Genomic DNA, 27,815 nt, shown 5'->3' on the forward strand with positions numbered 1-27,815 from the left:
CTGGGAGAAGGACTGTGTGTGAGCTACACGTTGATTATAGTCTGAGTACCTGTGGTTCTCTGTGGCAGTGTGATGGGCATGATCCAATTCCTGTACCTCGGATGTGGTGTAAAGCAATATTCACAGCTGTCCCAGGAGAGCTTAGCTGAGAGCCCAGCTGTAGGTCTCCCTTAAAGTCACTGTGCTTCATTTTGCTACTGATGCTTTCCCACCTCTCACATGGCCTCCTTTAAACCTGTGAACTTTAACTCATCTAGAAATCATTACATAAGGATGCAGTCTTGTTTTTTCCTGCTTTAGCAGCAACTGTCAGTGTTAATATCAATGACCACATCTGCATGTGGCTGAAGACCTTTAAAAGGGACAAGAAGATAGTGGCTTGTCTTTCCAAGAAAGAGTGGCATACTCTTTCCAAATGGTCTGTCATCGATTGTTACTTCATTGTACTGCTTCCTACTACCAGTACTTTGAGCATTGGATTCCATATTGCTTGGAAACCAAGTTGAGGCCAGAACAGACAGCAGTTACCCAGCATTACTGAAGAGCATGGGCTGTGATGGGATTGTGCTGAGAGTGAGCTTGCAAGAATGAGAACGAAGCTTTACTGAACCTTTTTGCAGCTCTGTCCATAGTGCAACTCATTTGTTGCTATGGTTGTATTACAGCTTGATGCAATCTCTTATAGATGGACATGGTCCCATATCACTGAAGAGATAGGAATTTAGAGATACCATCTGAAAGAGGTGATGATGTATGAAAGAGTAATACTCAGAGAGAACTTCTAACTTTGTAGAACTTCACTTTTGGCTACATTTTATAGTTAAATTAAAAAAAAAAAAAAAAAAGAAAAAAGAAAAAAACAAGAACAAAACCAACTTGTACTTCACAAAACACTGTGGTCTTTTCTGTGCACAGCTGCCTGGATTTCCCTGACTCATGGAGGTAACCCACAGTATGCCTCATGGTGTGGCTACTTCTAATACATGTCTTCCCTTTTCACTGTTCAAGAGGATGACTTTTGAGAAGTTTACATGCACGTATAAGGAGTAGGAGGAGGATATAATCAGGGTGTTGGTTTTGTTTGCCCTTGAGTATCTCTTCAGAAGTCTGCTGACAGCTCCTATGTGTGTCCCTGTGTGATAGGAAGGTATCACATCTCACAGTGTATGCAGTGATGTCCTAGGTGTATTACTTCTGCAATCAATAACCAGGCCTACGGATTAAGAGAGAGAGTAGAGTAGAAGTAAACTGAAAAAGGAGAAAATGATAATGCTGGTTGGATAGGGAACTTAAATGTCATTAGTGGAGAGTGTGGCCTATAAAAGTCTCTCTTCTGGGAAAGGTTCAGAGGGTTGTCTCTGAGAGCGTCCAAATGACAGCTTGTCCTGCACTCTGTTGTCTTCACACCTGTATGTTTTGAGGAGGAAAAGAGCCTTTCAATGAAAAGCACACAGACACCTTTCAGGAAAAAAAAGCAAAAAGCAACGCTGTTAAGCCTTTTCAGTACTCAGTATATCTGGGGAGATGGGCAAAACCAAACCAGGTACCTCATACCCCGACTTCTGCTCTGATGAATGCATTTGTAGCCATTGCTGAAAGACTCAGAACTGCAGCCTGTTCAGTGCTTGAGTTATTTCGCATTGCTTTTACCAGTGTAGTGTATCATGTGGGTGCATAACCTGGGGCGAAACTTCACCAGAACAGAAAGCATTTGCAGAGTGTTGTGGCACTTAAAGCAAAAGGACCAAGTTAAAACTAAAATGACTAATGTAGATGCACCAATTTCTTTGGCTTGACGTCTGTATTTACTGCAGTCTTAAGTTTAACAATGGACTATGGTAGTATTTGCCAATCCATACTTCATTGTAGTTTGCACAACTGAGGTAGGTTGACGCTGTAAGGTAAAATAAATCTGTCTAGTCTAGTTAATTAATGTTAATTCATTTATTTCTGAGTTATATGTTACAAAGGGATGATTTATGAGGAAGTCTGATTTTAGGTTATTTGGTGCTTTCAAATGAGTTGACGTCAATTTACTTATTACAGTAGTCTACAGTAGACTGCTTGGATTTCATACAGCTAATTTCAGAAAGGAGTTGAGGTAGATATCTGCTGCCAGAGGGTATTGCAGAAATAACAATTTAGCCCTTGGCTAAATGGTGATGAATAGTGTTTGTGTTTGCTTGAATGCCTTTTCTTTCTTATTGTTTTTCTTCTTCCTGATAAATGCTCTAAGTCTTGTGATGTTCTTATTGGATCCTCGGATAAGTTTGAAGTCCACACAAAAATGTTATCTTAAAAAAAGGTCTCCTGCTAAACATTTAGTGGCAACGTGGTATGATGGGTTATTTTTGAGGGTTATGAAATAGGCAAACAACAAAGGATCTAACGCAGAAGTACAGCATTTGAAGTGTTCTGTGTTCTCATGCTATTCATTCATTTCTAGTGAAGACCATATGATCATATGATCAAATGACTGCTTTCTGATCTAATTGCAACTGTAAGGTGACAGCTGCAGAATGTAGCAGCTTCTAAATGCAATATTCTAGCAACAATAAACAGAATGAGAATACTGAGTATTGACATACTGTATACAATGTTTAGGTGCAGCATGCCATGGTGATCTTACAGAGAAGCTCAAGCTACTGTATAAAATGCATGTTTTGCCTGGTAAGTAAATTATATTAAAATAGCTGTTTTTGTGGCTAGAACTGGACTTTGGACCAGTGTTGTAAACAAGTAGTTGTCCCAGCTAGAATTAGTTTGTAGAAATTATTTTATGTGTGCAGTGGTAAAACAAGAGATTTTGCCTTACCCAGATGATTTAGAAAGTCTGAAAGCATCATCTGATTCTCTTATTTCTCCTGTCACAAAAAGGCCATTGATACAGGTTTTTTTTTGCCAGTTGAGTTGTTTGGTGACTTCCCCCATGCAGAACAAATAGTGTTCTTCAGTGTTTGTCACCATAACATATTTTATTTAGCAGTAAAGCCAGTTCAGAATGTTCCTGTGTGACCTGGTTACTGTTCTGTCTCCAGGTTCTTTCTTCTCAGGATCCTCCCTGAGTCAATACAAGTATTTCCAGAAAGATACTTTCTGATTGTTTTAAAATCCAGATCATTTTTACAGATGTTTTCCATAGAGTTGTAGAAGCAGTTGTACTCAACTAAGTGAAACAAACAAAGTTTAGGGTGGAGAGGGGATGGAAACAGAACAGTTTTGCCCCCAAAGAAAACGGTGTCCTGGAACTGTATCCTGTCTGGCTTGTCTGAGGCCCGTGATAAAGTACCTATTGCTATCCTCGCTGAATCTGTTATTTAATTATGTTGCAGTTGTTTGGATCCTTTAATTAATGTGTGTGTTTGCTCTTCTGGTAAATGCATCTAAAACTTGTGAGAGGACATTCACCTCCATGTGCTTTGAACATGTGTGTCCTTGATTGCTCCCAGTTGGGTTTACTTGGATGTCGGCTGGAGTGATTCACTAGTTGAAATGAAAAAAGTACAATTGACTTTACTGAGCAAGAAGAGATCTAGTTCGAAGAATGCGAGTTCTGGTATAGAGGAACTGGGGAGGTTCATACAAGTCATAACAGGCTGTTTCTAGCTAGTACAGGTTCACATCCTGCTTAGGACACTGCACAGAAGAATGTAATAGAAGTTAGACATGGAAACAAGCCAGGTTCTGAAGGCAGGCAGTTATGAGAAGCCAGAGAGAGGTGGATTTTGGAGATGGAAAGGGTGACAGTAAAAAAAAAAAGTGGTACCGGATCCAGTTGTTTCATCTCCCATGAATTGAACCTCCACATCTTCAAGTTTTTATTTCCAGAAAATGAAATGTTTAGTGTATCGGTTGGAATATGTTACATTTTTTAATGGAAGTTCAGAGTTTTTAATGAAATGGAGTTTTGTGATATTGCTTAGATCCATCCCCTGAGCAAGAAGAACCAGACTCTGCTTTTGAAGCCACGCAGTACTTTTTTGAAGACATCACACCAGAATGTACGCATGGTAGGCATCTTTTGTCATAGGAAAATACAAGGTAATGCACTTCAAACACCATGTCTTCTTAAAAAGCTACTTTTGCATTGGATCAAAGTCTGGGAGTGAACTGTTTTGGGTAAAAAGAAGTAGGTAGCCTGCATACATATTTTGTTATCCTTAGTTGTAGTTCAGTGGTCTGAAATCTTTTTGTAGCCTAAAGAGGACATCTCTCTCTCTCTGTCTCTCAGTTTCTCTCAACTCCGTTGTCTTAAATGACATTCTCTTCATTGGAGATATATGATGTTAAATTTTTCTCTGATTTAAGAAAATCTTACCCATCCTCCAGATTACAGAGGGAAGGAATGTTGTTTGAAAATACAGATAAGAATTAGTAGAGATGGATGTTTTGAGTCCTAATAGATAAAACAAGATGCTTTAGTATAATCACTGAACACAGATCATGCTAGAAGCTGTTTGGGTAGTGGTAACACAGACTAATCATTGTATTACACAAAAAATCCTAGTATTTATATTAGCGAGTGTAATTGTAAGTAATTACTAATTATGTGGGATTTGTTTGCAGACTTGAGAGTAAATGAAAGTCGTAGCTTAGTTTTAGCATTTTTTCTCTGCATTTTCAGTAAAGTGAACATTTTCTTTATTTTATATGGTACACCTGAAATCTGTTTATAGATGTAAAACACAATGGTCTTTCTCCCCACCCTTCTATTTTCCAGTTGTTGGTCTGGACAGCAGGAACAAACAAGGAGTAGATGATGGATTTGTTACAGTGAGTCTCAAAACAGACAAAGGTATGCATGTTGTCTCCCTCTGAATTACATCTTCAGTTTCTTGACAAGATACTCCTTTTGAAAGTGGAAAAGGGTAGTAATTCACAGTTTCTTCGTGGTCTTTTCTTGCATCTCTGGGTAATCTGTGGATGGTAGGCAAGAAGAATTCACAAGAGAATCGAAATTACCTGAGAATGTGGAGCCAAGAGAATAAATCCAAAGCCAAAAATGCAAAGGATTTGCCTAAGCTGAACCAGGTACTTCTGCTGACATTTATGTTTCATGAACTTTAAACTTTGCTTTTAAACATACTTAAAAATATCCAATAGATTAATGCTGAGTAAAAGTTTTATTTTGAGGCAGATCATTTTTCTTACCAGCACAGCGGTCAGCTGAATATATGTTAGGCATCATCAACATAGTTGTATCCAGCTCCCAGACCATCATGAATGCGAGATGCGTACATATAGGAATGACAACATGTTATTTAGGCTTGTAGACCGGGGATGATACGACACTGAATATTACCTGAGAGAAGTGTTTTGTGTTTTCTAATTTATACTGTCAGTCTCAAATCCACAGCAGCTGTTCCTTCTGAAGTTTGTAGGGAAAGTTCACTGTAGAAGAGTATTTCTTTCTTTAGGTAGCCCTAAGCAAATCTCCTTCCTATTAGTCCATTTTGAACTTTGAAAGGTTTGCATTCAGCTGAGTTACCACTGCCAATTAAGAGAACACTAAAGTCACTTCTTTCATTTCTCGTTACTTCTCACTGGTTTTATCAGACTGTTAGTTACACTGAGCATTCTTCCAATAAGAAAAGGCATCAGAGTGAATACTGCATCTCACTGCTCACCCTCTGTTACCCTCCTCTGGCTGCAGGGAGAGAAATTTGTCATCTGTTGGAAGGAACACAAAGTAGTTTAGAATATTCTGAATAGCTGAGAGAAGCAACATGTGGCTGCCAATAGTTGAAAATGCTTTCTAGACTGCACCCAGAGTGTTTTCAGTTTCAGTTTAATCACATAAACTGTTGTCATCCCCCTATTCCAGACTTCTTTTAAGTGGATTTACTAGATCTGAACAGCTGTATTTGTTTTCTTCTCTCTCAGTAATGTTTCTTCTTTGTGTGTGTAGGGACAGTTCATCGAACTGTGCAAGACAATGTATAACATGTTCAGTGAAGACCCCAATGAACAAGATTTGTACCATGCTACCGCCGCTGTCACAAGCCTGCTTTTGGAGATAGGTGAAGTTGGTAAGCTCTTCTCTGTACAGCCCACAAAAGAGGCAGACAGCAGCAGTAACAATTGCAGCAAAACTATTCAGAGTGAGCTGTTTCAGAAGAAAGACGGCCAGCAGTACCCCCTTGAACAGCACAAGCCGTTCCAAGGCAGCCTTGTCACCAACGACGAGGAGGCCATTTGCACCGAGAGCACCCTGGGCATGCAAATGGAAGACATTAAACTTGAAGACTCTTCTCCCAGGGACAACGGAGCCTGTTCTTCCATGCTTATTTCTGATGATGATACAAAAGATGATAGTTCGATGTCCTCCTACTCGGTGCTGAGTGCAGGTTCACATGAAGAAGAAAAGCTGCACTGCGAGGACATTGGTGAAGACACTGTTTTAGTACGGAGCAACCACACCACTTCTCTTCATAGAAGCACTAGCATTGACAGGGACTGGGCCATCACCTTTGAACAGTTTTTAGCCTCCCTTTTGACTGAGCCGGCGTTGGTTAGGTACTTTGATAAGCCTGTGTCCATGATGGCTAGGATTACTAATGCTAAAAACGTCAGGATGATGGGTAAACCAATCACCTCGGCCAGTGACTATGAAATCTCTACTATGTCGGGATAAAAGGCAGTGTGTTTTTTTTTATTTTTTCTATCATGTATTTATGAGTACCTGGCACAGGCCTTGGTATTTTCAAAGCGTTATTGTTTTCACTAATGTGAAAATGTTGGGGTGCATACTTACCTGTCTTGAAGTATAATCACTCTTTCTGTGGGAAATGTTACACGAATGCAAATTTTATTCAAAATACAGAAAAAAAAATATCAGTTGTCAGTGAAGTGTGTGTATTATTAACCTTGCTGTCAGTTTTAAATGGTAAAGATTAGTTCTTCTAAATGTAAACTTAATGCCAATATTTGTGTGCGTTTTTAAAAGAGACGTATGCAGAGATCTGATTCTTGAGGGGAAATATTGAAGGAAAAAAAAAAAGAGGGAGTAACTAAAACTTAAAGGGACGCTGTCAACCTGAATAGGCCTTCAGGGTAAAGTTATGTTCCAGGCACCATCCCTGCAGGATAACTTTATTGCATATAATTCTTCTTTTTATTCTCAGAAAGGATCATGTTTTTAAATGTAGGCTTCATTTTCCAAATACATACGAGATCACTTCAGTGATGCCTGCCTGGGGCCTAGCTTCCCTTGCCTGCCTGGGGCCTGACTTCCTTTGCTCGAGAATGGTACACTCGAAAGTAGAAAGGTTGAGCTGGTGCATCACACAAATGCAGTTAAGTATGATGATTTCTGCTCCAACACAACAGAGTCCATTTGCCTTTGCCTCAGTTCAGCCACCTCCATTTTGACCAAACCCAGCAGAGGGACAGCCCTTGGCCACTAAGGGAGAATCTCCATCGTGACCCTGCCTGGAGCAAGTGGACTTGGAAGCCTTGCTGCCATTAAGCTCCAATGGTATGCAGGTACCAAAACAGGTTGGTGGAGTCCCTTAGAAATTGAGAGATGTTTTTAGAAATAAATTTAAAAAACCAGAACACAACGTATGTAGTTGGATCTACAGCATATTTAGCTTAGCTTTTGAAAACTAACCTTTACCACCAACTTACTATATCCTTGTTAGATTAAGAAGTTAAAAAACTGTATTGCATAAGTCTTCATTTACAACAGTGTAAAGTAGAGGTAATGAAAAAGCTGCAAGATAATGTAACTGAATGTTTAAGTCTTACTGAGAACACTGTCACTTTATATAAAATGAATAGTATCCTGTATCAGCTTCCTGAATATGTTAAAATGCAAACTGGAGCACCTGCACTTTCAATCCTTACTTCTTTTATACAGATATTCAGGATTTTTTTTAAATGTATTTAGTTGGTTCTTGTTCAGTTCAGGGTCATGCTTCTATGCCTAATCTTTATTTGCTGTTTGGAGAATATCTTCTGTAGAATACTGTTGATTTTTTTTTTATACTCCTGTATATTGCAGCCATGTAACTTGCAAATTTTTAGCAGAGGTTGTGTTTTCTTTTTATTTTAAAAGAATGACTTTAAACTGTCAGATAAAGTGGTTTTTAAACCACAAATAGGAAATGTAAACAAATAAAATACACTGCACAGACCTGATTTCTAATATTAAGTCATGCTGGAGGGGAAGTAGGCGATTGGGTTTTATTACAGAGACAAATGACTTTAATTCCACAACACCGGGTTTCAGGAGAAAAGCCTTGGCCGCTTCTGTTCCTTAAACACTTGCATGTGTTTGATTGGGTCCGCAACAAGCAAGCAGTCCACATAGGCCTCTCACACCATGCAATTCCGTGGGATGCTTTTCCATGTTAGGCTCACATTAGGTGACAGCGGTTGTTAATACTTCTTCATGACCCACAGGTATTTTATAGAGCATCTGTGTCTTGCCACAGTTTGGCAGGCATCCTTCTACATCTGTCAGTGTTAAAATGCTTTTCACAGGACAAGCCATCAGCCTCACAACCATGGCAGTAATAGAACAGATAATATATATCTATACTCTAAATACGTATTTATTTTTGAAAGTTATCGTCTTGCCATTTGTGTGTATATAAAGCACCTTGATTTCTGAGTGCTTTAATAGCTTTGCACACTTAACCCTTATCTCAGCCATTTTAGTGTTAATTTTGAGAGTAATTGGAGTTCTTTCTGGCTTATCCCTGTAGAGTCTGTGTAACAGTACAAAAAAGCAGTAGTTCTGTATATGAAAACAATGCAAGTTGGTTTATGTGCATATCAAATCATGATATTCATGTGAAGCTGTAATCACCATTTTGAAGAACATGGCTTCATGTTTTAACTTCACCTGCTAAAGCCAGAACTGGGCACTTGATCATAAATGCCTGGCAGCCAGCACATTGCCACAGCAGCCTTCAGCTCTTCCTTAAACACATTCAGCCTTTTCCAGTTTGTAGAACCCCAGAATACTTTGATGAGTCTCTTGTGTCAAACTGTATTGATGCATAGCGGCAATCTGCCGCACACCCCGAGAGCTGTATGGACTACAGGTGAAGTACATTTCGTTGTACATGAAGTACAAGAGCTTGCCAGTTATGCTCTACCCACCAGGAATGGCAGTGTAGCAGCAAAATGGCTTTCCTGTGATAAGAAGAGGCATCCACAAGGATCACTCCTACCCCAATAGCCATTAACAGGGTGACTTCTGTTTGTCTTACTGAAGAGCCTTCCTTACCTTTCTGAATAACACAATCATCTCAGCCATGCTTTTGAGTGTGAACTGAGTTGTCTTTAAGAGCTGTTTTGTTCCAGGAAGCTGAGTTCTCCAGGTATTTTGGGAAGGCTGCTCACCTGATGGGGCCGCATCCCATGGCTGCCTGGTAGGTGCTTGTTTGATGGCAAGAGCTGCTGTGACCTGGGTGCAAGTTGGTGAAAGTTACTAAAGTTCGGCTGACCAGCATGCAGTCACGTGAAGACCTTCGAGAAAACGTGAGTGCATATTTGAAGTGTTTGTGTATCTGGATATGTTGTGTAAGCAAGTCTCTTGACTGATACCTTTTGAGATAAGAGACTCTCTTGAGTCTGTGAGCAGTAGAGTTGAGTTAGGTCTGTTGGTCTCACAGCCAGAAGAACAAAAAGGAAGACCTTCTTCCACTTGAGAACTGAAATTTGTTTCTGGATGTTGATGTGCTGCTTGTCTAGTTTGGAAGGAGCCTGGTGTGGTTGGGGATGCTGCCAGCCAAGTGACAGACAGGGGAACCCCGAGGGAGTGGGACTTTGCTTCAGGCAGCTCTGTTTAAAGGAGGAGGGGAAGATACAAAGAAACATTCATCCATCAAGTTTTCTTCTAGTCTATCCTTCAGCTTACTCAGATGCTCACAGTGTATGAAAGTTAAATGGTACCTATTTATCGCAACTTCTTCCACCTCGTGAATTCTGGGTGTTAGAAGAAAGGGCAGTGGTTGTTGGGGCTCATAGAGGTTCACTTGACCTGTGTTTCTGGCAAGCAGATGGACTCCTCATGTATTAAACCTACTGAAAACTAGACGTTATGACAGTTTGAAAGAGAAAAGCACCTTTGGGAGTTTGATATTAATGGTGCTGGCACTTCTGTTACAGTGGATGTTAGCTGCCAGGTGCTGTGTCATTGAGGAAGATAGCAGAGGCCAGCATGGTGCGTGTGGCATGCTGTGTAAGGGGGCTGTGGGAGAGAAAGGAAATAGCCTTGGTCAAGCAAAGAGACGGTACTTGTGTTGGGTAAGCTGTGCGCTAATGCTGGGTACTCTCTTGTGTCCTTCCTATCACAGATTCTCCGTGATTATTAACTTTGAGCAACTTTTTGAGCCTGGGTTAATTGGGTCCCTTGACAAGTGGGTGTGGTACAGAAACAAACAACAAACTGTCACTGAAGGGTTTAAATTCCATTGAGATACTTAAAGCAGCAAGTTAAAGGTAGCGCCTAAGCACAGTAAGCCTACATTATGCCTAAATGAATAAGTGACAGATCAAAAAAGGCACCTGTAGCTGCATTGGTGTAATACAGGCTCATCAGTTCTCCTCCCATTGAGCTTGTGTCAGTGCTGTGGAGCTTCAGTGCCATTTCTCTGTTGGTATCCTTCTTTGTGACTCTCTCAGTTGGAATATATCTAATAATATAAGAAAGCAATACGTGCTTCCACCAGTAGTGTCATTGCAGAAGTGTGTTTTTGTGCTGGGTATACAAGGCATGAAATATGGGAAGTTATTTTTAATCAAAGTGCAAGATGTGATCAGTAAGTGGTGATAGGTAACTTCCCAACGCATGTCCTGTTAGGAGATGATTTACCACTGCTTCTCTTTCCTGGAGTGCTCAACATCCATCAGGATTTCCTGAATATCTGCTTCCTCATCCCATTTGCTAAAACAACTGGTATTTGCAGGATTGATCAGCTCGACAGTTGAGGTTTTGTTCATTTCAGGAATGGAAGAGTGCAGAGCCTGTTCTGTGCTTCTGAATAAAAAGGGGAAAAAAGACTGAGAGGTGGAGTGGTTAAAATTCTTATATAGTAGTACTTTTGTATGTTAAAAGTGGCATTTGGTCTCCAAAATTCAGAAGTAAAAGCAAAGGCCGAGTGAAAAACTAAGTGAATTATTTAATGAAGATGACTACATGGTGAAAGATATTGGGGGGCAGGGAAACCAACCAAGATAAATTAGGGTTTCTCCAGAGAAGTTTGCCAGAGTTCTTCCAGCTGTCAGTTTGCTCCTGGAGCTTTGCTGTCTCTTAGCAACAAGACGGCTTTTTGTAGCCATTAAAAGAACATCCCTGATATAGTTTATTTATATATAAACATATATGCGTTCTTGTTTACTTTGTTTTAGCAATCAATGATCAAACAATACTGGAGATAGCTGGTGATGGTCAGGGAGCACTAACAACCACCTTCCCCTGGCAGCAGCAGATGGTGGTGCATAGCAGCCTACCTGTGCAACTCTTATTCTACAGCCAAATGTTTGGTCCACCACTGTAGTCATGTCTTTAGTTAGGAAAAAATGTTTCTTCGTGGAGAGGGAGAGAGGAAGCGTTAAATGTCACAATACACCAAAATCGATCAGATGTGCCAAACTGACTTTCCCATTTTACAATTTCCTGTTACAACAGATGTGAGATTTCAAGCAGACTTGCATGTAAGCATTGCTCTGTAGCATGAGATCAATCTTGAGAGTTAAAAATAAGCACCTTTTTGTGTAGATCTCACAGCCGGATTCTAATCTCTCTAATTCCTTCCTTTCTCTTGGTGTTTATTTCTAGATCTGGATCTGGGATGCTGATTTTAAAGCCAGAAAATGTAGGTGATGCAGCTGTTCAAGCTGTTGCAGTTTTTTTGCCATTTCAGCTCTCACACATATCCATGATCTGCAGCCTCTACTGCTTCTATCAACTGTGCTGTACAGCTGCTAGGAAAGACATAAATGAGCGGCGAACTGCAAACTGTTAGTCTCCTAACAATGACAGCAGGCTGGAACGCCCCAATACTGACAAGTATTTTTAATAACTCGTTCTTTATTTCCTACCATTGTAAACGTAAGTTTCCATTACACAGACATCACAGTTTACATTATTGCTTTTATACTGTGGTAAACACAAATTTCTATTAGAATGCAGTTATCTAAGCACAGTGTGATAAGGAGCAACTGCCCACCGGCAGCACTCTCAGGTGTCTTTTCCCCCCCCCCTCCACCGCCCCCTTCCCAAGTGAAAGACAACATACAGACTGGCACAGGAAACATCAGTCCCAAGATAGATCACCACAGCACTACAGCAACACAAAACAAACAGGTATGACCAAAAAAACCCACTAGTTGTATTTCCAATAATCGTGACTACTGAATTCCCACAAACCTTTTCCATCACAATAATCCCTAAGACAAGGCTAACTAACATTCTTGGTCTTAAATGTTTATTTAAACTAGGATGGAAAAATCTAGGGAACGAATGCTCAGGGTTTGTTTTTTGTTTGTTTTACCCCAATGAGTAAAAACCCAAAACTACTCGCTGCTTACATTGGCCCCTTCTCATACTGCCCTTTTAGGACAGGAGATCCTATTGTCTGCACTATCAGATGGCAGAAGCAGCAGTTTGAAAACATTTTTGTTTCTTAGGTAGCACTGCCTTCAAATTGTGCTTTCCAATCATATTGGTTATGTGTGAAGCCTTGTGTTCAGTGAATGAAAGACGAGCTTCTACCTTGATTTCTAACAATCTTTACACATCTGCAGATGACTTTGTTCATGGTGCTGTACCACGTTTGAAGCACGTGCTTGAACAAGGGGAAGGGAGGCAGTTTGCTAAACAGTTGCTACAAGGACAAAACAAATTAGAGAACCACGCTGTGTTCAGTCTTATTTTTGTCCTAAACTGGCTGTTAGGTATCAGCCGTGCTGTAGCGAATGCTTTGAAGATGCAGCGTGTTAGCAAACTAACAATACTTATGAGTTCCCATAAGATAACACGTGACAATAAATAACAGCAAGAGAATTTACCAAGTTTTAACTTGTAGGATTCTTAGAATAAGCTCTGAGCAACAAGTTCTGATGTTAAAGCAAATTGATCATATCAACCTGCAGAAAGGCCATTTTGAATTTTCCATAGCCTTAGGATTGTCATTCTGTAGCAGAGTTGGTATAAAATACACTGACTTACTAGTAAAACACTGTTCTAAACACTCTTCTTTCCTCCCCTAACTGCAGTTATACCTCTCCCTGCCCCATGTTCTAGCCACTACCACTTAGCCCACGGCCAGTGCAGAACAGGGAGAGCTGCTACTATTCTACACACAGTGACTCTCAGAAGAACTGGAGTACTTGATCGCACCAAAATACATGCGGGTTCTAACCATTTACTGGGAAACTGTAGTGGAGCCTAGCAAATACTCAAACAAATACTACGTACAAACTAATGCATTCCCATGTATGTGGTGCAGATACAGTATATCTGGTGACAGGTTGACATTTTGTAATTAAAAAAAGCTAATGAACGTGCATTTCACAGAGCTCAATGTACGTTCTAGTCTAAGATGTCTCCATTAAGCAAAAGGAAAACTAAACCATGACGGTAGGGCTTCAAATGCCTTGGCAGTAGTTACACGGCAGCTTCCTAGTGATCAAGGAGCTTGAATACAAGTTTCAAGGCTGGAAAGATCAGCATGTAGGCTGTGTGTGCTACCACTGCCACAAAAGATATAAGGTTGCAGACTCTACCATAGAGGAGAGGGATTTCTGAGACGGTAACAGCTCTGCCACTGTCTAACAAGTGGAAGATGAAGTTAAAAGATGGGATCTCCTTGTCTGGCAGCAGCAGCAGGAATCTTGTGATTACTTCTGAAGTGCAAAAGATGTCCCCCATTTACTTGCAGATGAGATCTACAAGCAATAGCAAAAATGGTTAAAGACGACTAAGATGAAAGAAGCTGGGTCTGGTGCTTAGTACACAACTCACTTTCTAAAAGAAGAAAGTGCACTTTGTACTCCTTCCTTCTGTCAGACTTTGGGAATGTCCAATTTGCACAGAGATCAGAGAGAAACGGCACCACAGGATCTCAGTGGCGGCTATTACAAGACTCCAAGTACCTGGGAGCAGCAAAAGAACTGCTGTTCTGCTTACAGGCCATGGTATAACCATACATACTCGTAACTATGAACAATATTTAGTTTTATTTTTTAGTAGAATATTATCAGTCCAATGTAGGTGAGCTGAAATTCTCCCCACCCTGTGCATGTTAAACTCAAGAACTGTTCAACCATTATCAATAACTAAAGTACCATAAAAAGAAGACAGAACTGCATTACCTCCTGTGTGCGTATATATATATATATATGACCAGGAGCTTTCCCACTAATACAAAGATCACAAACATTTAAGGGATGGAGAGCAGTGCAAGAAGTCCCTATTTATACCATAGAGAATCATGTAATTACTGAAGTGGGGAGGCACCTCTGGAGACCCCATGGTCCAAATGCCCCTTGCTTTAAGCAGGGTCACCCAGAGCAGGCTGCTCAGGACATCGTCCACATGGGTTTTTAATCCCTCCAAGGAAACATAAGATTATGTAGTATAATAACAAATGTAGTGTTTCTGTAGTGTAGCATTACTCGTTACATCAAGGGGTTTATCTTTCCTCTCCTGCTCCAAACCTGTGTTCTTCAGGAGCCTCATCATTATGAGTCATAGTTGTTAACTAATTTACCTGAGATGACTTAAAAAACTGAAATAATAACCATGAAAGCTTGTGTTAGCACAAAACTTTTGTGCCAGTGTGCTAGTTAGGTGCACGCCAACAGAGTTTTTCCCAGTTAACTCAAGCTTCTAAGGCTACGATCCGGTTACAGAATAAAGATAAAACACTGACTGAATAAAGCAGAAGGCACTTGTTTAGTAATAGGTCTTAGGAAAAGAAGTGATGGTTTTACCAAATCTGTTTAAAGCTGCTTTTAAGCAACTATTTGTCAAAACACACACGCGAACTCCTATTGATTAGATTGTCTGAGGATGCCAAGGTTAAGGAATGTGTCGCAGCTGCATCCTTGCATGGAAAATGCATTTTCATTAGAGCTGGGGATAATTTTCACCGGATAGATACGGAAGATGCATCTGTGGGGTTTGTTTTATTTCCCATTAATGACTGAACTCTCTGACTCCCTCGTACTTCCCAATCACAATTCCCCATCATCTGCTAAAAGAAAGGCCTGGCAACAAAAAGTCAAACGTCTTAGATCAGAAAGAATGGGGAAGTTGTCACAGCAGGAATGTTTTCAGAAAGAGGACCCGATCCTCACACTAGTGATTTCTGATTCTTTTTCCGATGGTTTGCAAATGAAGCTTTTTCCAAGCACAGACATTTGCTGGTACAAATCCACAAAGAGAAAACTTCCATAGCCAGAAGGAATTTGCAGCACGTACGTTGGTACGCTGCTCAATTAAGCCCCTTCTCCAAGATTGCAAATGACCGAAAGCATTCCCTTCATGGCAGAAGTAGAACACTAACAAGTGGATGATCGATAGACTACAGATACAGAATGAGAACACAAGGAGCCCAAAACTAGAAACTTCACCTAAAAAAACCTTTAAAATACAATGATCGAATAAACCTATTAATGAGAAACACCACGCAGAATAAATATCTGCTTCAAGTTCTTGCACCAAGAAGTATTAAAGAAACTGAGAGCAAATGATCCGGAGGATCTTCAGACATCCAGGTTAAAGACAAAACCAAACCAAAGTACAAAATAAACACACACACAAAAATGTCCTTTGGAGAATAGCATATAAGAGCTGTAAACAGAGGCTGATTGTCCAAGCTTTCATAACCCAATTTAGCTTGTTTTTTTTCTTTTTTATGCAAAAGAGTTCTATTGTTATACAGTTCATAGTGAAACTTGCAAAACCTGCAACCAAATGCATAATTCCCTTGTTGATGCAGAACCTGATATGCTGCAGAAGAGTTACGGTGCCTTTGCATTCTGCAAGGTTAATATCACATCGTAATCCAGAAGAAGGCCCTTAATCTTGTCATGGAATTTTTCTCTGTACTGGTTGAAGTGCATAATGCTTTCTGGTTCTTCTTCAAACCAAAACTTATCAAACTCATAAACCAGATAACCTGTGAAGAAAATAAACACACATCTACGCAAACGAGCTCTGAAAACTTCTGCCTTGAGCTTGTTAAACCTACAACGACCCCATAAAATAGTGAGTGCCTCATCCCTGTTAACTGCAGCCTCCGGGGCACTGAAATAATGAATAAAAAATAAAGGAAAATCTGCAAATACTGAATTTTCAGACTGCAGATACAGGAAGCCACCTACATTTATTCCTTAGGCACGTATTTCTGTAGCATGGCAACTCAGTGTTGGTTGCGGTTCTAATACCTGATCTTGCTGCAGCCAATGAGGAAAAAAAGTGGAAGCGCCCTTCAGAAATAAATCAACCAAACCTCAGATTGTCTCTGTTACAGGTCTACCTCCAATAATGTGTACCGAAAAAGCCACAGATACTTACAGTAAAACTGATGGAAGTGTTCCATTTGAGGCAATCCTGGGACCATGTTGTACAGGTGAGACTTTAAAGCACCATTCTTAAGTAAGCTGTATGCCATTTCAGTCAGATTGATTCCAACTATCGCATAAGAGTATCTGCAATGGCAATCACAGTTCATTGGTTTTTTTTTTAACCTTGTGTGTTAAAGGACTTAAGAGTTTCCCCCAGAAACAGATGGCACTGCAAGAACTGTAAGAGTCAGTTTTTCCTATAATACTTGTTCATAAACTAACTCTGACCAACAGGCCCTTTTTCAGTTCCTTGTTTCATCTATCCACATAAAAGTCAGCTATTGAAAAACACGTAATTTCCTCTACAGTAGTTTCATAAATGCCCCCATGAGGCAACAAGGAGATGGGAAGACCAATTAATACTTAATTCAGGTGACTCATTTGAAATGATTGCATCTCCTGGAGTATTAAAAATCATGCATGAAAAAAGCCAGTACAGTATCAATAGCATGGCCAGCCCAACTTATTCTCCACATTAAAAATCTGCTTTCCTGTTGCATGGTTAGGAAGCTTCATACCATAAGTTTTTAAAGGACTATTTGTGTACCTCATTACTGTAAATGGCTCGGGAATCTGGTCAGTGATCTAATGACATACAGTAGTATTCCTGACAATCAAAGTCAGGGAAGTTTCCCATTCTTAGCATGTGACTGTGTTAACTGGGGGGACAGATGGATTGAATAACATTAGACAGACTTACCATCTTTTTTCTGTACCTGAGTTGTTTTCAAATATATATGTTTTAATACACGGCATTCAAAAATGAAGTAAAACCCTTGAACAGCAGCAAAACACCTACTTGTATTTACTTATTACAGAATAAGTGTCCAACAAAAAAGATTAGAGAGAATCTATACCATCCCTACATGGGATAAATAAGGTGAAAAATAAGTATTCCTATCTACATCTAACCTAAGGCTATCCAAAATACAGCTGATAACCCGAGTGTAAACCAGAGCCACCGTTTTGCATCATTTTAGTTCTACCCAGTCTGTTCTAAAAAAACCTGCGCACAGTTCTGGTTCTGAAGATGATTTGTGGTGAGTTTCTCGAGCCTTTCTACTTTGGCTTCTACTTAAATGGAAAAAAACACCAATATTTTCCTCTTCATTTTCAGAAAAAGTACCTGATGGTCTTCACACGCTCTTCCACAAAAAATAGCACGAAAAAGTCTTATGACTTACCCCAGTTTTGGGTGATTTGAATGAGAAAGGATCTGACGAGCTTCATTGGTGTAATGCTTACTAAAATACCTGCCGGTGTGAAACAAAACCTTCCATTATTGTTAAGTTCATACTTAAAAAGATTGTGTTCAACATCAGCGTGTGTGGCTTTTAACCTAGAGCTGAACACTGCTTTGTACTAAAAACATCACAGAACAAAAACCAAGGAGATGTCACAAGATTAACTTAGATTCAGTTTGAGCTGATACAGTTTAAAAAAGCAACACAACCGATGCGAAGTTCGGCTAAGCCCAACTAACTTAGCAAAGGTATCAAACGTGTTCTTCATTGCAGTCATTGATTCAGAAACTTAAAAAAGCTTTCAGCAAATTACTTTCAAGGCATAACCAATCAAATGGTGCCAAAACCAAGGTGTCTGCAGCAACTTTGTTTCTCCCCTCCCCATCTGCAGCCAACGAGATGTTTAAAGAAATACAGCTGCTAGAACAGCTGGCTTATTTTCAAATACTGATTTTGTCTGTATATAAGCACCATTTCTAACTGCTTCCATTCAGTCTTTATTAAAACAGAATTAACTCGTGCGAACTCACAGATACTGCAAACTCATTAGAGCAGAACTTCAGCGGTTTGTTTTACTTACACCAGATTCACTAATCCCAGCAGGCCCATTCCTCTGAAGTCTGTTTTGGGGTCATCGCCTTGGAAGCCAATGTCACACCACTGCTTCGTGATTCTGGCCTTCAGATTTTCGTGAGGCATCAGCAAATTCCAGAGCTGCACAAACATGTTACCATGTTATGCGTTGCTCTGAAGCGTTCTAACTCATAATTCAGAGCACATTAGAGACCACTGACCGTGGCACAGGGCACATACAGCCTGCACACTGCTTTCTGTTAGTGGCGATCAGGAGTCGTACTGCAATAGTTTAATCTAGCAGGTATGAAAATGATTCCATTTAACTTTAAAAGTGTTAGTTTCCTTTCATAGACACCACAGAAGCAAAGACTTGTTTCGTTTCCAAAAATAACTTATCCTATTCTGATAGGACAGCAGTATTCTGAAATATGAATTTGCAACGAACCATAATGCACAAATTTGGGACTTCTGGGAGAAGTTGAGTCCTTATGAATTACTAAGAAAATGACATGCCAATGGATTTGCATGCTAGCAGATACATTAAAAAGCCTTGAACAGAATTATATCATTTGTACGCTATTATTCGTACTGATAATTGAAACGTGGAAGACAGAACTGTCCTCTTCAACACTGATGCAGTAATAAGAAATCAGCGAGTGGGCTGATGTTTTAAGTAACTGTTAGCTGGGAAATTTATAGAGCGTGGGTGAAGTTACACATTATTTAGTTTGGATTCTTCAGTGACCCATTAGGAAAATTAGTCTGCTGTTGGTGCTCTGTCTGATTTTACAGCAAATGATCCCAGCGCAGGCAATTTTTGTTTACCCGTTTTGCTCTGGCATTTTATTTTGATGAGTCTATAATGGCTTAGAAACTTGCAAGTGGGAGAGAGCTTTCATTAGGGCAGCTGCTCATAACGCTGCTTTTAAATCAAGTTCATTACAACTGCTGAACTTGATGGTGGGGGATGGGTACAGCTTTTGCTTGTGCTTTGGTTTTTTTTACCTGAATTAACTGTTCCTCGTGTTCTTTGTTATCTGAATCATATGTGACCTTCCTCAGATTTTCCACATCCAAGTAAAGTTTTTTATAACCAGTTATTTGCAGTAAGGACATATGCAGGTTTGTCTTAAACCTGGAATAATAACAAGTAACAGAAGTTATTAAGAGGCAGTTAGTCATCAGTTCTTTGTTGAACAATGTTGAGGAAAGTCTTAAGCACAACATAAATGTTAAAACTCGGAAAGGTTTTACATTTACAGTTCATACTTCAGCGTACTGGTATTGCTATTTGGATCCTGTTTCTGCTTAAAAAACCACTAGCTGCACAGTCAGGCGTTCTTCACTTATACGTATGGAAGTAATGCCCCTCAGCTAAAATCTCTGACGACACAAAAACTCCACGCATCATCCTGACTACTGTACCTTCACCTACCCCCGAGCTGTTTGTAAACCTCAGTCCAAGATCTGACATAAATGTTACAACTTCAAAGAAGAGTTTCGTTCTGAAAAGTCAAAATTCTGGTTCAGGTTTTCCCCTCAATCACTCGTAATTACTTCTTCAGAGGAATGCAAACTATCATCTGGTACCATTACATTCTCTCAAACATATCTGAACAACTATAAAATTCATGTCACAACTTCTGTGATAATGCTACTTACAACCAAGGAGTAACACAAGTGACCTGTGAGATGAGGAGGTGGTTATCACAAATCCACGTCAAATTAAACTTTGCAATTTATTTTCCAGAACGTGACCATAGCTACACCTTATTTTCAAACCCTACATAAAGGCTTGTGCTGAACTGTCCAGTGATTGCATTAGATCAAGCGGCAGCAGGAATGTGTCAAGAAGGCAGAATTACTGGCCTTGAAGATCCTGCGTCAGACTTCTGAACGTACCTGATATCCTTCTGTTCAATCTTCTTTTCTTTCATTACATCTTTGACACACTTCTCTATTTCAGTTTCATCAGCATTTAGGGCGTTTCTTAGAACCTAAGAAATGTACAGAGTAAAAGACCCATGAGGAAAGCAGAAATTAATGCAGAAATCTATCATCTGCTTTACTCTTGTTACTTCTCAGCCTCTGGATGCCTGCCACAAGTATTCTTTAAAAACTATGAAAAGGGAACAGTCAATAAATTGAAAATATGTGCGATAAATGTGCTCAAATCACATACCAGATCTTTAATAATTGGCTTAATTATTAAATTTCATTTCAATAAAAACGTCTAATTTGGAGATGACCCACAAAAAATAAAACACCACAGTTTAGGTTCTTGTTGGCCTTCAAATGCTGAACTGAAAGACGACCTTCCTAACCTCGATCTAAATAAATGCAGCTATCAAGGAGCAAAAGTGACAAAACTTCAATAAGGAAATAATGCTTCCAAATTAGCAGACAGTGCACTAATGAAACTGAGGTATGAATCCTGAGCTGAAACAACAGAACTCAATTCATAATTCTGCTGTTCTGGTCTTCTAGAAAAAAGGGCAAATGCTAAGAATAAATACATTGCCCATCTGCAGTCACTTAGCAGCTATTTTATTTCTTCTTCTGAACTTGTCATGGTCACAATGCATTCTTAATACAATTAACACTCACACCAACACCGTTCGGTCTCAGTGAGGTGAGAGGTAAGTCCTTTAGAACTCAACTGAGAGATGCTCAAAGACCCATCCACGCTACGTGCCATTGAAGACACACACACACACTTGAGGGCGTTGAGCATTAACTACAGTATCTAACTGCTACGGAACACTCAGTATGAGCTTGTTAGTTAAAAGTCTACCTGCAAACTTGCACTTTTGCCCATGATTAGAGAAAGTCGTGTACAGGCAACACACAACTGCTCTCTCTGTATCACCTGCCTATGTCTCATTTCTGGCTTCTGCGAAAGCAGCACAGCAGATTGCTGTGACAGGGAGAAGAGACCTTCTCCGGGATCAATAACACAGTGCCATGACTTGTCTGACTGCTGCTGAGGAGCGATGAAGGGATGCGGGGCTATTTTGGAAGGCCGTGATGTGATTAATCCTGACATGCAGAACCCACAACAGTGCTCTTCTCCCTCCGGCTCTTCCTCCTCCCACTTTCTTCTTCCCTCAAAAAGCACTTCCAGGTATCTGCCTCTGAAATAAGGTTAATCATAACAAATAATTACCTCGGTTTTTCATAACTTTATTATTTTTAATAATTACCTTGTTTTTTGACGATCCCAGTGAATGCTCTGCAATAGTAATACAAGAAAAGTCACTTGCATTGAACTGATTTAGTTTTATTAGTTTATAACGGGCGTTCTTGTGTAATTTGGAGTAATTTCTGGATGACACGGCAATATTAAAACAAAGAGGTATCGAGCAACTGAAAGCCTCAAACCTCAACCGTGACTGATGGTTGTTGCGTGCAGTACTGAAATCAGACTCGCATTTGGCAGCACGTGACCCGCCTCCCTCCACCCCAGAAATGAAACAGCGTGTTATTTCACGCGTGGCTTTCTTAACGGTGTGAGGGTAACAGCATCAGAGACCAGCACCGGGTTCGCCTCAGGAGGAGGCAGCGAGCGCGGCCACAAGAAGACACTTCAGGCACCAGACCGCGGGACCCACGCGGTGACGTCAGGACGCACGCGGTGACGTCAGCACGCCCGCGGCTCTACCCGCGCTCCCGCGGCCGCCCCCCCCCACGTTTACCTACGCCCAGCGTCCTCCGCGCGCCCTCCTTGGCGCCCTGGCACAGGCGCTGCAGCTCGCACTTGCCCGTCAGCAGCCGCCACAGCCACTTCAGCCAGAACCGGAAGTAGCTGCTGTACAGGAGCCCCCACAAGTGCACCAACATCTCTGCCCGCTCGGAGCCCCTCCTCGCCGCGGAGCTGCCGGCCGCCCCTCAGCCCCGCGGGCCGGCAGCTCTCGGCGCCCCGCAGCCTCCCGCCGGAAGCCGCCCGCCGCCTTCCTGACCTGGAAGTGATGCCGGGAAGGGGGGGACGGAAGTGCCGGCTGCGGGGCTGCCGGGGAGCGGCGGTTGGGAGGGGAGGGCGGCGGCGTGCCGGTCACCGCGAGCACCTTCACCGCGCTCCTGGTGCCTTACGGCGTGCGGTTAATGGCTGCTGGCTGAAGGCTGTACAAAGCCGTGTGCTTGGAGATGTGCCCCCCTCGCTGTAACTGAAGGGAAATGTGATCTGAAAGGAGATGTGAATTTGTGCTTGCAGGGAAGGCTTCCGCGCCGTGCCCCTCACTACGACATATTGAGGCCCCGGAGTGTGTCCAGAGAAGGGCAGCAGAACTGTGGGGGGTCGGTAGCACAAGTCTGTGGGGAGCAGCTGAGCAAGCTGGGACTGTTCAGTGTGGAGTAGAGGAGGCTCAGGGGTGACCTTATAGCTCTACAACTGCCTGAAAGGAGGCTGTGGTGAAATGGGTGTCAGCCTCTTTTCTCAAGTAACAATGATAGCGTGAGGGGTGATGGCCTCAAATTGTGCCATGGGAGGTTCGGGCTGGTTCCTGACTATATCAGTATAGATAGAGATAGTAGGAAAAACTTATCAGAAAGAGTGGTCAGGCACTGGGATTGCCCTGCCCAGGGAGGTGGTGCAGTCACCATCCCTGGAGGTATTGAAACGTGGATGTGGCACTGAGGGGACATGGTTAGTGGGCATGGTGGGGATGGGCTGATGGTTGGGCTGGATGATCTTAGAGGTCTTTTCCAACCGTAATGATTTTGTGGAGTCTTCTTTGCCACAGGTTCAGCCCAGGTTTTTTGGTTTAGTACTGCTAGGCACCTCCATTGTATTATGATGAATGGTTATTTTAGTAAATATGGGTTGAACCTTCAAGAGCAGCAGAAAGAATTCCTCTTCCTTTAAACTGTATGCAAAATTTGATTGGAGAGCAAAACGGGAGCTGATGGACTTGCTTGGCCACATTCTGATACGTTTCTAAATGGATGGAAATAGAAGCACCTTTTGCACAGAATCAGAAGCCAAGTCTGGTGGCCTGCATCCCAAAGGTGGTTCCAAGGAACGTGTATTTGGCATTGGCCCTTTGTATGTTTGCAGTCAGGGGTGCAGAGTTTCATATGGGGAATCACTGACAGTTCGGCTTCAGTTGTTTGATTTCAGGTCTGATTTCCTCTGTGTGGGGTGAGCTCCTTAGAGGAAACTAACTTTTACAGTGGGTGGTGAGGCACTGGAACAGGTTACCTAGTGCTGTGGTTGATGTCCTGACCCTGGGGACTTCCAAGGCAACTCTGGATAAGGCCCTGGGCAACCTGATCTAGCTTTGGTGTCCCTGTTCATTGCAGAGGAGTTAGACCAGGGGGCCTTCAGGGGTCTCTTCTAACTCTAAGGATTCTACAGTTCTATGAGAGGTGGTGCAGGTGGTCATTCATTTTTTCCAGTGTGGCTTCTTAAATGAGTCATCTGACTTAAAACACTGGAGTGCTGCAGGGTAAAAATAAATTAGGGTGTGATGGTTGTGTCAGAACAGTCTTGGCTTCAGCAGCAGTGCCGTGTTACAGTTTGGGAAGACGGAGGAGTTGTAGCGACGTGAAGAAATGCGGGTAAGAAATGGAAGGATGGTCAGGTCCTTCCTGTCAGTCTCCATGCCCACACATTGATTGCTCTGAGACAGCTGATGAGGAGCAACAGCTACTGGATTTAGTTTGAAAGTCCAGCAGGTGCATCCTCACCATGTGGGTCTGTGCAAACAGCGTGTAGGAACATCTCAGCAGATGGCAGTTTTGTTGGTGGGTACCAAAATAAAGCCTTCTTACAGCCTGCTTTAGGAGTTTAGCTTTCTGTTGTGTACTTCTGATTACTCAGAAATATCTTCATTTAAGTATGGTTCCTTTTTTTGTTGTTGTTTGTTTTTTAATCATTTATATTCATGTAGAAATCCCTTTTCACGTGGGTTATTAAGAACCAAAGCCACGTCTTTTTGCAATACAAGTTTTGGAAATTGTTTGGCTTTGTCCTGTGGTAATCTTTAGCTATAGATATTCAGAGCATGCTACTGTTGTCTTCTCACTCAGTTCTTATTGCTTCAGTCTTCAGGGCTGACGCAAAGAGTACCCGGTGTTGATGATAGAATATAATTAGACCTGTTGCAGTAAGCAAGAGAAATGCATAAGTCTTGTTTTAAGATGCTTCTGAAATGCACAAGTGTACAAGAAACAAGTTCAAATCTAACTTATTTTTTCAGTTTTTTCACTCCTAAAATATTACAATCTGCATTTGGAAACCAAACTGTAACCAGTTATAACTTAAAAAATAAAGCGTGCCTTTTTGATTTATTTATTTTTACAGCTTTTTATGAATTATTAGATGCAGTGCCCAATTACTGTAAATATGGCAAAAGATAAAGGTGATAACATACAAGTCAGGGATTTCAGTGGCATTCGTGTCACTTTCTGTTCTAACCTTTATAGTCTTTTTCATTGTCTACCAAGCAAGTGTAAACTCTTAACCCAGAGCTTCATTTGGTCCATTATGTAAGTGACTGATCCAGCAGAGGATGTCTGATGCCACAGATGCTACTGGTTGAACTGCTTCTGCATCACAGTGTTCAGTCAATTCACCAGTTACATCGGGACATTCAAAAACATAAAAGGTAGCTTAAGAAAGCAGTCCTGATTTCTTTTTGTGTACAGTCAGTGCCTTCTGCCACCACCTTCAGAGAGACTTGGGCTTAAGGAAGGATAATGACCTACTGTTCACCTTTTAAAACTACATTTCTTAAATGACAGCAGGACAAATACTTTAGCCAGCAGTATCAGTTGGATCTCTACAGTCAGAAAGTGTTCCATGGCAGTGACTGTTACCTATTGTTAAAGGTAGTTATTCTTTGTTTGTGTGCCCTTGGAGATGAAGGGCGGCAGCAACATGCATGCACAATAATCCTCGTAGCTATTTCACCCATGAGCCTGTGTTTTCTCAAATATTTATTTTAATCTTTCTTATCTCTATTCCTGCTTACACAGAGATGTGTGAAAACAGTACCGAAAATGCAGCTTACAAGACGTCCAGTTAAAGCACATGAGAATGAGCCTAGAAACCTGTTCTGGCAGGTAAGCCATCTCAGTGGAACCAGCCTGCTGAACTGCTGGCTCAGTACGGGTGGTAGGGTCACCCTGGGGTAATATGTTCTACTTATCTCTTCTTAACAGTTGGGTGTTGTTGGTTTGTTTGTTTGTTTTTTAATTATCAATATGCTAAAAATGCTGCTGGGAGGTAAGAAAAGGGAAAGAAAAAAGCACATTTTACACTGGTGTCAGGTAGTCCTTGAACATATGCGATGTATGAAGAGAGGAAGATGGTAGGAAAACATGAAGCAAGTAAGAGGGCTATTTGAGAGAAGGTCTCAAGGCAGTGAAGTATTTCATGTTTCCAATGATGGAGTATTTTGATTTATTATTTATTTAGATGAGCAGTTAATATATTACCTCATCTAAAGTTAATAGACTGGTCTTGGTCAGCATAAAGTGAATGATCATCACAAGTCATCGTGGCTAGGTATCTGCTCTAGTGTCATCCTGATAAATAACATCTAATGCATTTAAATGTTCCCCGGACAATATGCAGGCTGATCAGTAGCTATGTGATGGTGATACTTTCCTACTGGCTCTGAAAAGAAACTAAAATGGATGTTAGATTTCTGTTATTCTTCTCTTTGGTATCCCTCCGTCATATGCTTGTTCGCCTTGGCTTGGTAACATATGCACACCAGGCAGCCCATTTGATAGGCATTCGATTCATTGCTTATGTTTATCTGTTTCTCATAGGACCACACATCCATTTTACTAGGGAGCTAGGAGATCTGGTTTAGGGGTTTGCTGTAGGTATGGTAAAGGGAGGATGGTTGGACTAGATGACCTTGTAGGTCCTTTCCAACCTTGTGATCCTATGATTCTATACTAATAATGTGTCAGAAACTGCACTGATCTTCCATTAAAAGGAGTGTGTTGCGCTTTTCATATGTTAACTTGGAGAGAGAAGTGGCAGTGAGGAGGCAACAGGGCATAAGATTGCTGAGTGGTAGCCACACCGGTTAATAACAAGAATTGCAGACACTTAAAGCAATTGTAATTTAAGCAAGATTTCTCAGTTAAAAAAAAAGTCAAAGCAAGATACAGTGAGTGAAGGAAGAGGGCAGCGTAGTGACTGAGAACAGATCAGGAAGAGTAAGCCTAACTTCAGGTTTCTGAGTGATTCACAGAGCCATACTCAGAGCTGAAGTTCTTTCTATACAGATACAGCCACTTAACGGTCCCCTGTGCTATTAATGAATGATAAGATTTATCACTCAGAGTATCTATTAAATGGAGAAGTAAACCTGTCCATAGAAATGTTCCAACACTAAAAAATGACTGATTTGCATGGGAGGTTGACCTGTGAGCAGCTGTTGAGCATGTCATAGTGAAAGCCAAAAACTGCTCATGGATAGGTGTAAAAATGACTTTTTTTTTCTCCTCATAAAACCTTGTGGCTCCATTAAAGCCATGTCCACGGGGCAGGATCTGGGAAGCTCTGTAAGCAGGATTTCCCTTCCTTTCCACTATGGGAAAAGTCTATTGCTGCCAATTGCTCAGAATCGTAGATTGGTTCGGGTTGGAAGGGACCATCTAGTTCCACTCCCCTTGCAATGGGCAGGGACACCCCCCACTAGAGCAGGTTGCTCACAGTTGCATCCAGCCTGGCCTTGAATGCTTCCAGAGTAGAGGCATCCACAACCTCACCGGGCAGCCTGCTCCAGTGTCTCAGCACACCCACAGTAAAGAATTTCTTCCTAGTATCTAGTCTGAATCTACTGACTGAGTTCAGTCCTCAGCTGAACGTGCATCCTTTACCTCACCGAAGTCAGATTCTTCTTCAGCATATTCCAGCCACTGTGCATGGATCTGGTTTGCTTATGGAGTGCCAAGGACCTACAGGGGAATAAAGAGGCACCTGTCCTCTAATGGCTGGCACATGTATGTTTACCTGTGTGCTTTAGATGTCATCCAGTTACATCTTCCTCACTTTTGCAACAAGGTGGTTGCTGAAAGGCTTTGTTTCCTTAACTGACCCTGTACTTTGCAGCTCGACCTCTTGGTACAATCGCACAAGGAATATGCCACCCACACCGTTGGTTCTAAACTCCTACGGACAGAGCAGTGTCATAACCACGTCGATGCCGGGACTTGAGCTGACAGCCGATGCGTGCCGCAGCCGGGGCTGGAAAGTAGCGGCGGGGCCGTTAGCGCCCGAGCCGGGCGGGTGCCCCACTGCCCGGGAGGAAGGGGGAGTAGGTGGGCCGGGCGCTGCCCCGCTCCGGTACGGAGGCGGGCGGCTTGGAGCGGACACGCCCGTCGGGCGAGGCAGGGCGGTCGGCGGGTAACCGGGCACAGGCGGCGGGAGCGCCCCGCTGGGAG

General features: G+C 41.6%; 2 protein-coding genes across 2 annotated transcripts in view; one reads left to right on the forward strand and one right to left on the reverse strand.

Annotated features, from left to right (window-relative positions):
* TBC1D9 (TBC1 domain family member 9) overlaps positions 1–8,142 on the forward strand; it is a 41,660-nt gene extending 33,518 nt beyond the window's left edge. Inside the window, exons 17-21 of the mRNA XM_072334110.1 lie at positions 2,605–2,670; positions 3,924–4,010; positions 4,721–4,795; positions 4,931–5,031; positions 5,909–8,142. Of these exons, the coding sequence (XP_072190211.1) occupies positions 2,605–2,670; positions 3,924–4,010; positions 4,721–4,795; positions 4,931–5,031; positions 5,909–6,634 (1,055 nt within the window). The 3' untranslated portion in view covers positions 6,635–8,142. The remainder of the gene's footprint in view (positions 1–2,604; positions 2,671–3,923; positions 4,011–4,720; positions 4,796–4,930; positions 5,032–5,908) is intronic.
* A 3,875-nt stretch (positions 8,143–12,017) lies between these two features.
* Positions 12,018–22,353, reverse strand: ELMOD2 (ELMO domain containing 2). The gene is made up of 8 exons (XM_072336275.1): positions 22,106–22,353; positions 21,614–21,642; positions 20,313–20,407; positions 19,416–19,545; positions 18,415–18,548; positions 17,775–17,843; positions 16,541–16,674; positions 12,018–16,142 (listed from the first exon to the last, which is right to left on the reverse strand). Exons 1-8 carry the CDS (start codon positions 22,248–22,250, stop codon positions 15,985–15,987), a joined length of 894 nt encoding a protein of 297 aa, XP_072192376.1. The 5' UTR covers positions 22,251–22,353; the 3' UTR covers positions 12,018–15,984.
* Positions 22,354–27,815: the final 5,462 nt, after the last annotated feature.

The sequence above is a fragment of the Excalfactoria chinensis genome, chromosome 4, assembly GCF_039878825.1.
Source record: "Excalfactoria chinensis isolate bCotChi1 chromosome 4, bCotChi1.hap2, whole genome shotgun sequence".
Lineage (NCBI taxonomy): Eukaryota > Metazoa > Chordata > Aves > Galliformes > Phasianidae > Excalfactoria > Excalfactoria chinensis.

Bases quoted from the DNA above. Each gene is read 5' to 3' on its own strand.
- ELMOD2 (XM_072336275.1), bottom strand. From the start codon at position 22,250: ATGTTGGTGCACTTGTGGGGGCTCCTGTACAGCAGCTACTTCCGGTTC. The intron at 19,546-20,312 runs GTACGTTCAGAA...TTATTATTCCAG, and splicing joins ATTGAACAGAAGGATATCAG to GTTTAAGACAAACCTGCATA. The intron at 17,844-18,414 runs GTAAGTAAAACA...TCACACCGGCAG, and splicing joins CTGGGATTAGTGAATCTGGT to GTATTTTAGTAAGCATTACA.